The sequence below is a fragment of the Camellia sinensis genome, chromosome 12 (genome assembly GCF_055761805.1).
Source record: "Camellia sinensis isolate YWXY chromosome 12, ASM5576180v1, whole genome shotgun sequence".
Taxonomy (NCBI): domain Eukaryota; kingdom Viridiplantae; phylum Streptophyta; class Magnoliopsida; order Ericales; family Theaceae; genus Camellia; species Camellia sinensis.
In genome coordinates, this window is record NC_138972.1 from 141,301,592 (window position 1) to 141,315,876 (window position 14,285).

The following is a 14,285-nucleotide window of genomic DNA, read 5'->3' on the forward strand; positions in this document are numbered from 1 at the left end:
TACTGGTGTCTTGGTATTCGTTATGAACCCGGTCACGAACGCTTCTGCCAATTGTGCCCATAAGGCTATGCTGCCTTCTGGCAGTCTTTCGAACCAGGTTAGACCTAGGTCACCAAGGCTAGATGGAAACAGGATACACATTAGGGCCTCGTTCCGCCGGTATACTATCATAACCTGGCGAAAGTGGCTTAAGTGCATGTAGGGGTCTGTCTTCCCTTTATAGGTGGTGAATTTGGGCTGATGGAAACCTAAAGGTAGTGGTGCGTTCTCAATTTCCAGAACGAATGGCAAGCTCTGTAACCTTGCTAATACCTTGTCTGTTGGTTCGTAAGCAAGGCGCGACATTGGCATTCCTACCTCAACACTCCTATGTGTCCTAGGGGCCAATCGCTGCAGGGCTGAAACTCTGCGAGGGTCGCGAGCCTTGGTGTCCTCTTTCTATCGGGCCCTTTCCTCGAGCACTGTCCATAAGTCCGCTGATCTAGGCAACTCCGTGTGCCTAGATGTCGTCTGGTGCTTGTGCGAGGGGCGATAGTTGCTTCCCTCTGTATATAACCTTTCAGTCCTCGTTCTTTCAGACCTGGAGTGATGAGTCCTGGAAGTCCTTGATTGAGTATCGCCTATTCTAAGGCTCCTACTTTCTACTTACGATGGTGTGGTATGTCTGTCACGATCTTCTGAGTGGCGAGGGGGCGTGTTGCCTTTACGCCCCTCTCCTATCACCACTCCTTTACCCTTTATCTAGCGCTTCATTGTCTCCATGTCTACCACCATTAACTCGTCTTGCTCTCTTACGTGATCCTCCAGAACTTGAGGATCCAACCTCCGCCTCTGTCTATCAGGACTTTGAGAGCGACGGGGACTAGCGCCCCGTCTCTCCCTTGTGTCCCTCCGGGAGTTCCGTCGCTGGGGTTCTAATTCTGCCATGGATGGGACAAAGGGCAGACCTTCGCGCCTTGCACCCCCCTCCGGGGTTTTCCTATCAATAGCAGATTGCGGCAAGTTTTCGTTGTGCGCCATTTTTTCCAACTAGAGAAGAAAACTTGATCAAAAGGTATTGTTCTTTGTGCACTTCCCATAGACGGTGCCAATTGTACGAGCACGAAATAATCTTCTTGTATAATCCTGTTGATCAAGTTTTCACTCCTCCAAACGACGTTGCTTTACTTCCTGAAAACACAATCGTGAGCTTGCCGGCAGGTGTGTGCCGAAAACCCCTCTGATGCCTAAGTCAGCAAAATAGACAATAGACACAAAAGCTCTATGTATTTGAAAGTAAGAATTGTGATACATGTACATAGGTCCTATTATGAGCTTTTATAGATTCTGTGTGGCACAATCCTAGTAGGACTCTTTATTCCTCAATGTAGAGTCCTCCTAGGAAAAGCATCTCTAAGAGATAATGCTTATCCCTTAACCCCCTTCTTACTACTTTAACTAAGTGAAATGGTTTTACCTCGGTAGTATGACAAAACGACCGAGCTAACACTGTCATGCTTAAGCTTGGCAAATTTAGCCAAGCTTCACTTAGCTCGGTTCCACCTTGCTCTTCCAATTATCTTCCTGTACCTCGATTTAGCTTACTCCAACCGGGTTATCTCAGTCATTTATGACCGAGCTAACTAGGCCCAATGGCGAAGCCCATTTTACTCAGCCCACAGCTCAGCTCACTTCTGCCCGGTCTTAGCTCAGCCCAGATTTACACATTTTACCCTCTCAATTATTAATCAATCAATCAGTCATTTTTTCACTCGCATCTCTCATTTCTCCTCTCACATTCTTTCACATTCTATATATCAATCAATCAAAAAAAATTATAAATCATTCCAAAACTATTTTCAAAACTCATAATCAAACAAATTTTCTCTTTTTAAATCATGATTCAAAAACTCAAAACTCAAAACTCAAAACACAACTTCACACTCAAATCATAATTCTAAAACTAAATCAAACGGACATAGTTTATCATTTTTTCTCTTTTCCTCTTTTTTCTTTTCAAAATTTTTCAAATACAGTCTTAAAAAAAAATGCATAAAAGACTTTTGAAAGACTTTGGAACAACTAATGAGCAATCCCCCAATTATTTGCTAATTTATTAGGCCAAACTCACTCATCAAGCATTCATTTTCGTCACAACTAACCATTCCTATGGCTACGGCAGTCTACAACTCTTGGCCTTGGAGCTCCTTCCTATCACCTATTCAGCTTTGTTTTCTCTTCGTCTTCTTCTTTTTCGTCATCTACTTTCCTCATCATGCAACTGTACTGAGCTTTATCTTCACCAATATTAATCAAACACTTGTCGAAAGAGCAACTTCTGTTTCCAATCTCAAAATCATCCCTACAAACCAAACGTGGAAAGCCGGTCGAGCCTTGTATAAGGATCTTCTTCACCTTTGGGACAAAGCTTCTGGAACACTGACGGACATCGACACCTATTTCTCGTTTGTCATTGATTCACAAGGAAACTCGAGTTTTAGAGATGGGCTCACATTCGTCCTTCTTCCTAACAATTCTACTCTGATGAACGCAGATGGTGCTGCCATAGGTCTTCCAATCTTGTCAATTTTTTCCCCCATATCAACTCCATTTGTTGTTGTGGAGTTTGATACCTTTCAGAATGGGCAATGGGACCCACTCGACATCACACCAACAACTCATGTATGTATCGATATCAACTCTCTCACATCTAATGTTACTGCAATATGTTTACCATAACATAACATATGGGAAAGAAAATGAAGCTTGGATTAGTTACGATTCTAGTTCAAAAAATTTGAGTGTTGTTTTCACTAGATATGTAAATAATGAAAAAATTGAAAGTACCCTTAGTTTGCCAGTTAATCTAAGGGACTACTTACCAGAATGGGTTAAAATAGGCTTCTCAGCCGCAAACAGGAGATTATTCTGAGAAACATATTATTAAATCGTGGTCATTCAATTCAAGATTGCAAATACTTGGAAAGCAAACACCTAGAAAGAAGACAAACAAAAAAGCACTAGTAGTGGAATTGACTATCGGCTCATCTGTTTTGGTTGGTGGGTTGGCTTTGTTTGTGTTTGTCTTGTAGATGAAAAATAGTGCACATCAAGAAGATGGGGAGTTTTCCTTTAATATGTCCATGGATAATGACTTCGAGGCAGGTATTGGGCCAAAGAGGTTTTCATATAGTGAATTGTTTCATGCAACAAATAAATTTGCGAATAAACTTGGACATGGAGGATTTGGTGAGGTTTATAGAGGTTTCTTGAAGGAATCCAAGTCCAATGTTGCTGTGAAGAGGATATCAAAGGGATCAAAACAAGGACTAAAGGAGTACGCATCAAAAGTGAAGATCATTAGTCGGTTGAGGCATAGAAATTTGGTGTAACTACTTGGTTGGTGTCATAAGAAATTTGGTGTAACTACTTGGTTGGTGTCATGGTTCGATCGTCTCCCCGCTGGATCGATTTACGACTAGAAGCAGCTCTCTGAAGAATTCTTGGCCAGATTTGTTTCCTACACCAAGACCCAAAGGAACTGGACACTTTGTTCGGTCTTCGAAAGGAACATAAGGAAACACTGAGGAACTACGCAAGGAGATACTAAGAGGAATACAACGATTTGGAGGAAAATGTTTACAATGAAGAAATGGCAGTATTATTTTTTAAGCATGGTCTATGACCAGAAAATAAGTTGAGGCAATCATTTACCAAGCGCCTAACCACTGCGCTGAAGGATTTACGTACTAGGATTGAGCAGTACGTTCGCCTTAAAGATGATCAAATTCCCATTGATGTGCCTTTAGTCGAACAGCTAGGCTGGGGGAACCGATGAAGAGCAGACCAAAGAGAACCCTAGGGGGTCGTAGTAAATGAGGTAGACAAGTCTAAATCCCATGAAGCAGTTGTCACAGTCTTCAAGGAACCCATCTACTGTATTATGGAAAAAATCAAAAGAGAACCATTCTTTGCTTGCCCACCAAAAATGTTAGAAGATCCAGCGCAGCGTAACCAAAAACTTAGGTGTTCCTATCATCAGGACCGAGGGCACATGACTCAGAACTACAGATCATTGAAACAACACCTGGAGCATTTGGTAGCTGCTGGGCACCTTTAAGAATACATCGATCCAGACAAAATGGTAACTGAAATGTATTATTGGAGGTGCCTAGCAACTACCAAATCGATACAGACATACATAGTCCATTAAGCTGTGCAGATATATATGGGACAAAAATTTCAAACTTTATATGCATACACATGACGTCATAATTACAGTAGTCTTACATCACCCACTTATATAAAGAAAACCAAAATGGGACTTAGCCAATATACAGGCAAACAAAAATGTGTTTGAGATACACAAAAAGAAAACAAGATCTTAAACATAGTTCACAAAACATGACCACATGACTTTTTTCTTCGGAACCTCCTTGAGAGGGACAAAGGTTGGCCAACAAAACAAAACTCCAGGTGATCATTATTGAGCCTGGCCACGCATCTGATCACTTACATATATAAATAATACAGTGAGCGGGAGCCTAGTAAATAATAACAAGGTAAAGGAGTGTAATGAATGTTGTCCATAACAGGTACAGAAAACGGATTCAGTAGTTAATAGAAATGGATTCATAATCATGTTCATAAATCAGAGTTCATAACAAAAATAGATTCAGAATCAGACCCATAATTAGAATTTGCAGTTAATCATACGTGGTACATCCATTAGCACTAGCAGAAACAGTTGACCCATAAAGGCATACAGTTGATTCATGTGTATGAAGATAATACAGTTGGCTAATGAGACGTACAGTTGGCCCATAAATGGGACGTATATAGAATGATCCATAACAGTAGGCTCATGAGACATACAGTTGACCCTAATTGGGATGTATACAGAATAGATAACAGATGTCATCTGAAGCTAATGATGCCACGAGTACATTTTGGAAACATTGGACAACCATTCATTCACACAGAAAATAATATTTCAGAAACAGTTCATTTTACATCAATCAAAAAATTCTTATTAATTGAACATAACTTTACAAAGTTATTACTTATAGAAGACTCTAGAAGCAAATAGACAGAGCATACAGATTGAATAGCTTACGGCGTGTGACCTACACAAATAGATAATAGATGCACACTGAAACACATGCTCGGAAAATACTTGACTCATTGCATTTCGTTCTTAGAGTGTTTCTAAGTCTTATCCTCATTATTATGTTTTAATTGGGGCTTAAGAATGCCTAAAATGCAATGAGGATGCCAAAATGTGATTCAAAACACTTAATCAAATTTGCCGAAAACAAGGTCTTCGCTTGAACGTAACTTCATTCGCTCGAGTGAAGGTTAAAAAATAAAGGTGGTCGCTCAAGCGCAACTTCGGTCGCTCGAGCAGTCTGTAAACTCTGCAAAAAGTACTGGTTGCATGATTTCTCTGCTCGACGGTCACTCGAGCGTAAGACTGGGGTCTCCGCTCTAGCGCAACTTTGGTCACTTGAGTAGTCTGCAAAATTTGCAAACTTCTGGGAGCATGAATTTTATGCTCGAGCCAACTTTGGTTCGCTTTAGCGGAAGTGCAAAACAAAGAGTGATCGCTCAAGCGCAGGTTCTATCGCTCGAGCGGTGAGGCAAAATTCTGAAATTTCCATATTTGCTCCCAAGCTTCAAAACTTGAATTCAAAGTTACAAAACAGGTTCTTTTGGACCAAAAGGTTGAGAAAACACTTGTAAACTTGTAAGTCATTGTAAATTTAGAATCATTTCGCAAAATCAAGCCCAAAAACTTTGCCACCTGAGCAAAACCAAACTTAAAATGATGAAAACATGACATGCATGTATTAATTCATGTTCTACACTTTGAAAACATGATCAATTAATGTCAAATGATGTGGAATGAGACCAATTGTCAAAACCATGCTAGAATGAACACATGCATGTATAAATTTCTTGGAAACAACCTCAAAACATGATAAAATGAGCATGCATGCATGAATCATGTTCAATTCTACCATCTAAACTTAGTTCTCTTTGAATCATGCATAAAGTAACTTAAACTCATAGAGTGTGAGTTAATTTCTTACCTAAAGTTCACAATTTCCTTAGATTCTAGCTAGGCTTGACTAACTATCACCAATTCCTTCCAATTCTTGATCAATCTTAGCAATTCTCCCTTAATCTTCTTGAATTTAATCTTTTTCCGTGGTCTCTCTTTCTCTTTCACGTTTCCTGACTCAAGGAATGAAGGTGAAGTGGTGTATGAGAGAGTCCTAGAGTTGTATTGGCCTTATATAGGCTACTTAGTAGGGCTTAATTAAAAATTGGTTTAAGCCTAATCAAGTAACATCATTTATTCTAATTATTTCGTTTTGAATCGAATTTCAATCAAACCTATTATAAAATTCTAAATACCTTATAAACCCAGTCAGTTTCGTAATCGGATGCCGATAAAGCCTGCAATTCGTAGAACAAAACAAAAATACAAACATATATTCCTACAACAGATAGATATAAATATAAATAATGTGATACACATGCAATTAATCCATAATTTCTTCTTGATTACTAATTAGGTACTCTTAATCATGGATTAGTGACTAATCACAGGCCGAGGTTGTTACACCTTTACCTTGTTATTATTCACTGGGCTTCCATTCACTGTATTATTTATGTATGTAGACGATCAGCCACACGACCAAGTTCAATGATGAATGCCTGGAACTCTGTTTTGTCAGCCAACCTTTATGCCTCCCGAGGAGGTTCTGGAAAAGTCATGTGGTTGTGTTTTGTAAACTAAGTTTAAGACTTTGTTTTCTTTTTGTAAAATCTGAACAAGTTTTTGTTTATCTGTATATCGGACTAAGTCCTGTTTTGGTTTTATCTATATATGTGGGTGACGTAACACTATTGTAAATTTGACGTCACATGTGTGTATATAAAGTTTTAAACTTCTGTTCCATGTATGTCTGCACAACTCTATGGATGTTGTATTTTGTATAATTGCTTCCGCTAGCCCCTTAAATATATGTTCTTCTGTACAGAGGCCTTTGGTAATCTAAGGATTACTGGCCAGTTACAACACTAAACCTAAAGGGCAGATTTGGGTCGTGACAGTAGCCATCGTTTTTAGGCATCCTCTCAAACTAGAACTCGGTCCCAGCAAGGAATTCCCAGTTCCCACTAACTTGCAAGAAATCATCATTGTGCTTACCGAAGTCAGGTAAACTGGTTACGAGGTGGCAGTCAACAGAACGAACACGGAGGTAATAGGTACTATGGTCTTTATTGTGAGAAAGGGTATAACAACCTAGGATGTCCCAGATGTCCAAATTCAGACCTAATCGCCTATTCAGAGCAAAAACACTGCAAATGACTCGGAACAGGTTTACAGACACTTGCATTGGGGTAAGTTGGACTTGGAGCAGAAAATGGCATACTAATGGGTCAAGAGGGAGTCGGACCCCTCCTTCAACGATAGCGGCAATAGGGAAAGCAACAGTGTTTCTGGTACCCATGCGTTGGGCATCGACCTTAGCCAAGGTGAGGGTAATATCATTAGGGATGCCATAGTCACAGCAAAACAAAGCCATTGCCTTAGGAGTATCCACCAGTGCATGAAATTTTCCCATTGACTAGACCTAGAAGGGCAAGGACAGAACTAAGCTAAGCATGAAACAGGGAAATAGCACCAGTCGCCAGAAACAGTGGCACGAGGGCCAACAACGGCGACACAAACAGAAAAGCAAGAGAAAAGAAGAGCTTCATAAGAACTTACAGGGATTCAATGAAGATCGATGAAGAAACAGTAAGGAGCGAAGGTCCTTGAAACTAGAACAAGAACGAAAGCATTCGCAACCCTTAGTAATAGCGGCAAGTGTCTAAGGGGAGTACCGTCGAAACCAAGAGTAAGTGAAAAGGTTTTGGGGATTTCAAAAATTAGAGCAGATGAAGCGATTGAGGAGGCATCTCTAGGGCATTTATTACCCCCAAACGACATGATGGTACAAAATCACGTCCCTCTGTACGGAATCGGCGCACTATCTCTACATTCCAGTGCCACGTTGCCACGTGTCCTAGTGAAAAGATATATGTGGAAGTATATGTGTACGGATTGAACCACCACCAAGGCCGAGCTAAAGTAGATTCGAAGTGACACGACGGTTGGGGTACTGAACAGTAGCTCGTCCCAAGGGAAACCTTTACACGAGTTAGGGGGGCAAATGAAGGGACTAAATATGAAACGGTTCGGATCTAAGCCTTGGGCTGACCTAATCTACTATACCCAAGTCCTAGTTAGTCAGATGAACATGTGGGCAAACCAATTAAGCCTAACTCCATGATCAACAGTCCACTCAAATCCTTAAGTACTTGGGCCTAACTTACAGTGGAAATGCCAGTTCAGCCGCGATGCTGGGCTAGGCTGAGTTACAAGACTTAACCTATGGACCGAACTGATGAGCAGAACCCATACAAAGATATCTAAATGGGCCAGCCCATCTATACAAACAGTCCTACAAAATTCCGAGCCGAGGCACAACGATATCGAGCTGAGGGAACCTTTTAGAGAAACATGGAAGCTATGAACGCATACATGTGCAGGCTACCACCTCAGTTGGTCCTCTCCTCCCTAGAATCACAGAAACAGTTAATCAAAGGAATGTGGTATGTTGAAAGCATGATTACAAAGAGCATATGCCTTCATGGTCAACTAACTGGAGGTCCCTCACCTTGAGCTATGTTAAAAGGAACCTGGAAGCACCAAAAGCTTCATGAAACCATCTTGAGCAACAAGTAAGTTGTTTTATATAAACTCCACTCACTTCACATTGAGGGGAAGGAATGGGAGCTGAACTATACTCATTTAAACACAATTAAATTCATTACACATTTTCTCTCTCTACAGCTAGAAAGGGTCCCTCATTTTTCCCATCCACTCACTTCCATACCGGAGGGATTATCCAGCCAACCCCGGCTGAGCAGCTCTGATGGTGTTTTTTGTTGCAAGGTCTCAGTTCTTGGTTAGTCCAACCAAATGTGAAGCTCTGGTCCATAATCATCTAGTACAGTATTCAATAGGCACAAGTAGTATCAATTCTATCCAATCCTACCAAAATAGACTTGAAAACATACGAATCACAAAATAGACTTGAAAATTGAGCATCTGGAAGCAACACATAAACTCTACTGATTGCTTTGAAACCAACACACAAACCATAAATGTGATGCTTTGAGCAATCAATCATCTTTGTTCATGTCTAGGGTTTTCAATGCAATGAATGGTAAGAATAATGATCTCATTTGTAGGCACAATTCATGGTGATTGGTAATGGTATCATGAATGTGACTTGATCATATCACAACAGCACTGTAGAAACGAGATGAAAATGATCGCTAATGAATTCAACAAAATGGATAAGTTACAATACTATTATCCTTCTTGCAAGAAAAACCTATCTTAGTGGACTTTACACAATAAAAATTGTTGGACTGTCCTTTCACCAAAGAAGGGCCCAATTAAGGGATTTTAGCCAAATTTCCCTTAAAAGTGTCTTAGTTGGCCAATTGATCTGAGGGAGTACTTACCAAAATTAGTTACAATTGGATTTTCAACTAGAGCAAGGGATTATTTTGAAAAAACAAATTGTTAAATCACGGTCATTCAATTCGAGTTTGTAAATCGATGCACCGACCAGTCCCAGTCCCAGTCCCAGTCCTAGTCCCAGTCCCAATCCCAGAATGAAACCAAATCCTAGTCCTAGTCTCAGTCCAAATCTAAGCAACAACGTAGTCAGCTTTTGTTCTGGAAAGAGGATTGGTGAAAACAGCAAAAAGGCACTAGCAATGGGATTGAATATAGGATCATCTGGTTTGGTTTGTGAGTTGGCTTTGTAACGTGGAAAAAAAGTAGAGCACAAGAAGAAGATGATGAGTTTCCCCTTGATATGTGCATGGACAATGAATTCAAGGCAAGTATTGGACCAAAGAAGTTTGCTTATGGTGATTGATTCATGCAACAAATAACTTTACAGATGAACAGAAGCTTGGAGAAAATGAGGATTTGGTGGGGTTTATAAAGGTTTCTTGAGGGAATCCAATTCTTACGTTGCTCTGAAGAGGATGTAAAAGGGATTAAAGCAGGGATTCCTTGCATATCTGAAATACATTTAGGCTCTGTTTATTTTGATGTAAAATTATTTTACTAATTTTTTATTGTTTGGTTGAACGAAAAATAAAAACAATTTTAAGAAAAATATTTTTGCATCATTTTCTCAAAAATGACTTACCTTTAAAATTTTCGTAAGTCAATTTTTACAAAATTGATTCTCACTCTCTATATTTTCAACACATTTAGCATTTTCAAATAAGTACCTTAACTCATTAAAAAGTCATAAATGACACTTTATTGAATCAAAATTTCTTTTCCAGACAATAAAATATTTTTGTTTCAGGTGTCAACCAAACACGAAAAACAAAAATAAATTTTTTTTTTGTGTAAAATCAAATTACAAGAAAATATTTTTTTTTTGTGTAAAATATTTTACTTTGAAACAAAGGGAGAAGTTAATATATTTAAATTAAGGGTTAATTACACTTTTCACCCCTGTAATTAACCCAAAATTCATTTTAGTCCTTATAGTTTTAATTTGGACAATTTGGTCTCTACATTTCAAGTTTAGTTTTAATTTTATCCTTCCATCTAAATTAGAGGTTAAAATTAACAATTTTTTGATACTTGTTTTTATCTAAATTTGAGGTTAAAAATGACAATTTTTTAATACTTGTCAATTTTTCACATTAGACAAAATTACCAAAATTGAAACTAACTTTAAAGTGTAGTAATCAAATTATTGAAATTGAAATTACAAGGACTAAAATGATATTTGAATCAAATTGCAAAGGTGAAAAATATAATTAACCATTAAATTAAGTTAAAAAAATCAAGTTATAACTTTTACCACAAAAATCACATGTTGAGTTGTTCTCCCTAAAACTCTCCACAAGTATATGCTATTTACCGATATTGAAGATATTGGAGAACTCTCCACAAGTGTATTCTATTTACTGATACTGAAGATATTCTAGTTGTGACGTGTTTATTTTTTAAAAAATGTTAGAAATCTCTAAAATTTTATTAAAAAATTTATCAAATGTCTCAGTGTGGGAACCACAAGGGACTCATATTGTATGAGTCCCACACCCATGTGAGATATTTGATAAAATTTTTGAAATCTCTAACATTACTCTTATTTTTTTACTTGTTTTAAATTAGGCATCAACAACCGTGTCATTTGGTGCTCTTATTTGGCTCCGGTCCACATATCATGTGAAAAAGAATTTTGTTTGTTAGTTAAAAATATAGGTGCATTGTATGAAATTATTCATAGATTGAATCCAATAGCCTAGCCCCACTGGTCTCCACTCTTCACTGGCATGATCGATGCCTTTCGTTTTCAATGTTGAAGAAACGTCTTGTTGGATTTGTCAAGTCAATATTGGAAATTTGGATCACATAAAAAGAGTTTTTGATTTTTCAAATAAATGAATGTTCTATCCATCTAAAAAAATAAAATAAATGAATGTTCTAATCCTTGTCTTTTGAAATGTATTCCTTAGTTTCTAGCCACAATATTATTTTGATCAAAATTAGAAACTTTATAAATAGGTACAACAACCATGATACTATCTCATTTAATGTCATTGATTAATAAAATAAAATAGGGCTAATTGTAAAAATAAAAAAAAATTAAAAATTAAAGTTTCACACTTTTTTTATTTTAAATTCTAGTGTTTTAATTTCTATAAATTAAATTTTGGAGTTCCATCCGTATTTCGATGTGTCCTCTCTATTTATCTCCTTCTATATAAGGTAAAGGAGAATCATTTTGGGATTTAAAATGAAAAATACTGAGATTTAAAGTGAAAAAATGTGTGACACCTTAGAACTACAAGAAAAATATTTTTTTGTGTAAAATATTTTACTTCAAAACAAACGGAGAAGTTAATATATTTAAATTAAGGGTTAATTACATTTTTCATCCTTTTAATTTAACCCAAAATTCACTTTAATTCTTATAATTTCAATTTGAATAATTTGGTCTCTACATTTCAAATTTAGTTTTAATTTTGTCCTTCCATCTAAATTAGAGGTTAAAATTAACAATTTTGGGATTTCTATCTAAATTTGAGGCTAAAATTAACAATTTTGAGATACTTGTCAATTTTTCATATAGACAAAATTAGCAAAAAAATTAGACAAAATGACCAAATTGAAACTAAATTTAAATTGCAGGAACCAAATTATTAAAATTGAAATTATAAGAACTAAAATGATATTTAAGTCAAATTACAAAGGTGAAAAGTGTAATTAACCATTAAATTAAGTTAAAAAAACCAATTGGTAACTTTCACCAAAAAAAATCTCCTACAAGTGTATGTTACTTACAAATATTGAAGATAATCTGATTGTCGTGTGCTTATTTTTTACTTGTAAGGCTTCGTTTGGCATTTGGAGTTGGAGCTAAATTAGTTATAAAATGAAAAAAAGAAAAAAGAAAAAAAGATTAAAAAGTTAATAAAACAAAATATGAAATCCAAACTATAATTAATTTTTTTTTCTCTCATAGAAATAAAAAATGTCAACTGAAATGAATTTTTTAGTCTAAACTAAAATAGTTTTAAAAAAAAACTAAAAAACTAAAACTCTAACTAAAAAAATCACATGCCAAATGACAACTTAAATTAGGTGTTAACAACAAGAGTTTGGGGATGCTGTTGTGCATTATACATGTGACGCCCTCAAAATGTAGTATAGGTCAATCATTCATAAAACCACAAACATAAGAAAAATATTATATTTTCATTCATCAGAGTTTCCTTTACAAAAGATATCACATGCATTACATTTTCATTGATGTTTATCCTGAAACTATAGCATGTAATTCTAACTCTTAATAACAAGGTAAATGCCCTAAGGGCATACATCTTTCCAAGCTATCACTTGATTACAGCAAAAGAAGAGTTCTAACTCTTTTACATATAAAGCCGTCGGCTTGATTTTACATGCAACATCAAAAATAAATCATCAAAAATGGAGCCTTCAACTCCTGAACCTCCCAAGCTAAGACCTTGGAGGTGGCATGTCCCCTGTACTTGAAAAATGGTATCCCAAGTAGGGTGAGCCAAAACCCAGTAGAGATATGCTAAACAACATATGAGAATTAACTAAAATATTAACATCTGATAAATGTTTAACACTCGTAAACCAACTTACAACATTCCCATAATCAATCAACATTTACATCATAATACCTTTTAAGCATCGAAATCAATTTGTTGACATAGCTCAATTTTATTCAAAGAATTCAAAACGAGACTACAACTCATTTATGAACACTTCAATCACAAACATCATTCATACACTTTCTTCATTCACTTGCCATTTTACGGAACTACGTCCGAGGGAACTGGTACCCAAATATAAATAAGATTTCCGGACTTTCACCCTGGACACTCCAACCAACTTAATTATCCATGGAGTCCATCCCCTATTTCCTCCCAAACAATGGAATACATACCATATCTCCTCCCAAACAAAGATACATATACAATGTATTTAAACACGTTGTCATATACCATGACCAATTCAATCACATATATAATGTTTACATCCAACTGTCATATTCAATGACATATTCTAATTGATTAGTTTCAATTTACCTAATCATCATGTAGTTTCTACAACAATCATGGCTATCCTCCACTAATAGCCCAAAACAGTTATTTTTAAACAGATAAATTAACAACCTTTCCATTGGTGAGCGATTTATCAATCCAACTACATCATTTAATCACATTTTTCCCAAATTTCATAATTTCCAAACCAATTTCATATTCCCACATTGATTTCATAATTCAAACCAATAATTAATTCAATTCAAATTATGGCATTTTTTCCCTCTTTCTCAAATATTGCACCCAATGGCCAAATTTTCCCCCATTATACACAAATAACCCCATTTTCAAGACCTCACATACATATAGAACCCAAAAATAGAAAACCCCTCTTTTACTATTTCGAACTTAAAACCCTACACCCAAACCAACCATTTATACAAAATGACCAATATTTATGTTAAAGCTCATAGTAATGAGTAGATTATCCCTACCTCAAATGGAGAAGCTCAAAGGAGAAGAAGAGAAAAACTCAAGATGCTCCAAATCCAAACTTTTTTGGATCAAAAGATAGCCCACGCGATGCTCTAGCTTTTTAACAAAGGGAGTAGGGTAGAAAGACCCTA

General features: G+C 36.7%; 1 protein-coding gene across 1 annotated transcript; it reads left to right on the forward strand.

Annotated features, from left to right (window-relative positions):
• The first annotated feature begins 2,148 nt into the window (after window positions 1-2,148).
• LOC114311098 (L-type lectin-domain containing receptor kinase IX.1-like) lies at window positions 2,149-3,371 on the forward strand. The gene is made up of 2 exons (XM_028257166.2): window positions 2,149-2,661; window positions 3,072-3,371. The coding sequence occupies exons 1-2, from the start codon at window positions 2,149-2,151 to the stop codon at window positions 3,369-3,371; spliced, it is 813 nt and encodes a 270-aa protein (XP_028112967.2).
• Window positions 3,372-14,285: the final 10,914 nt, after the last annotated feature.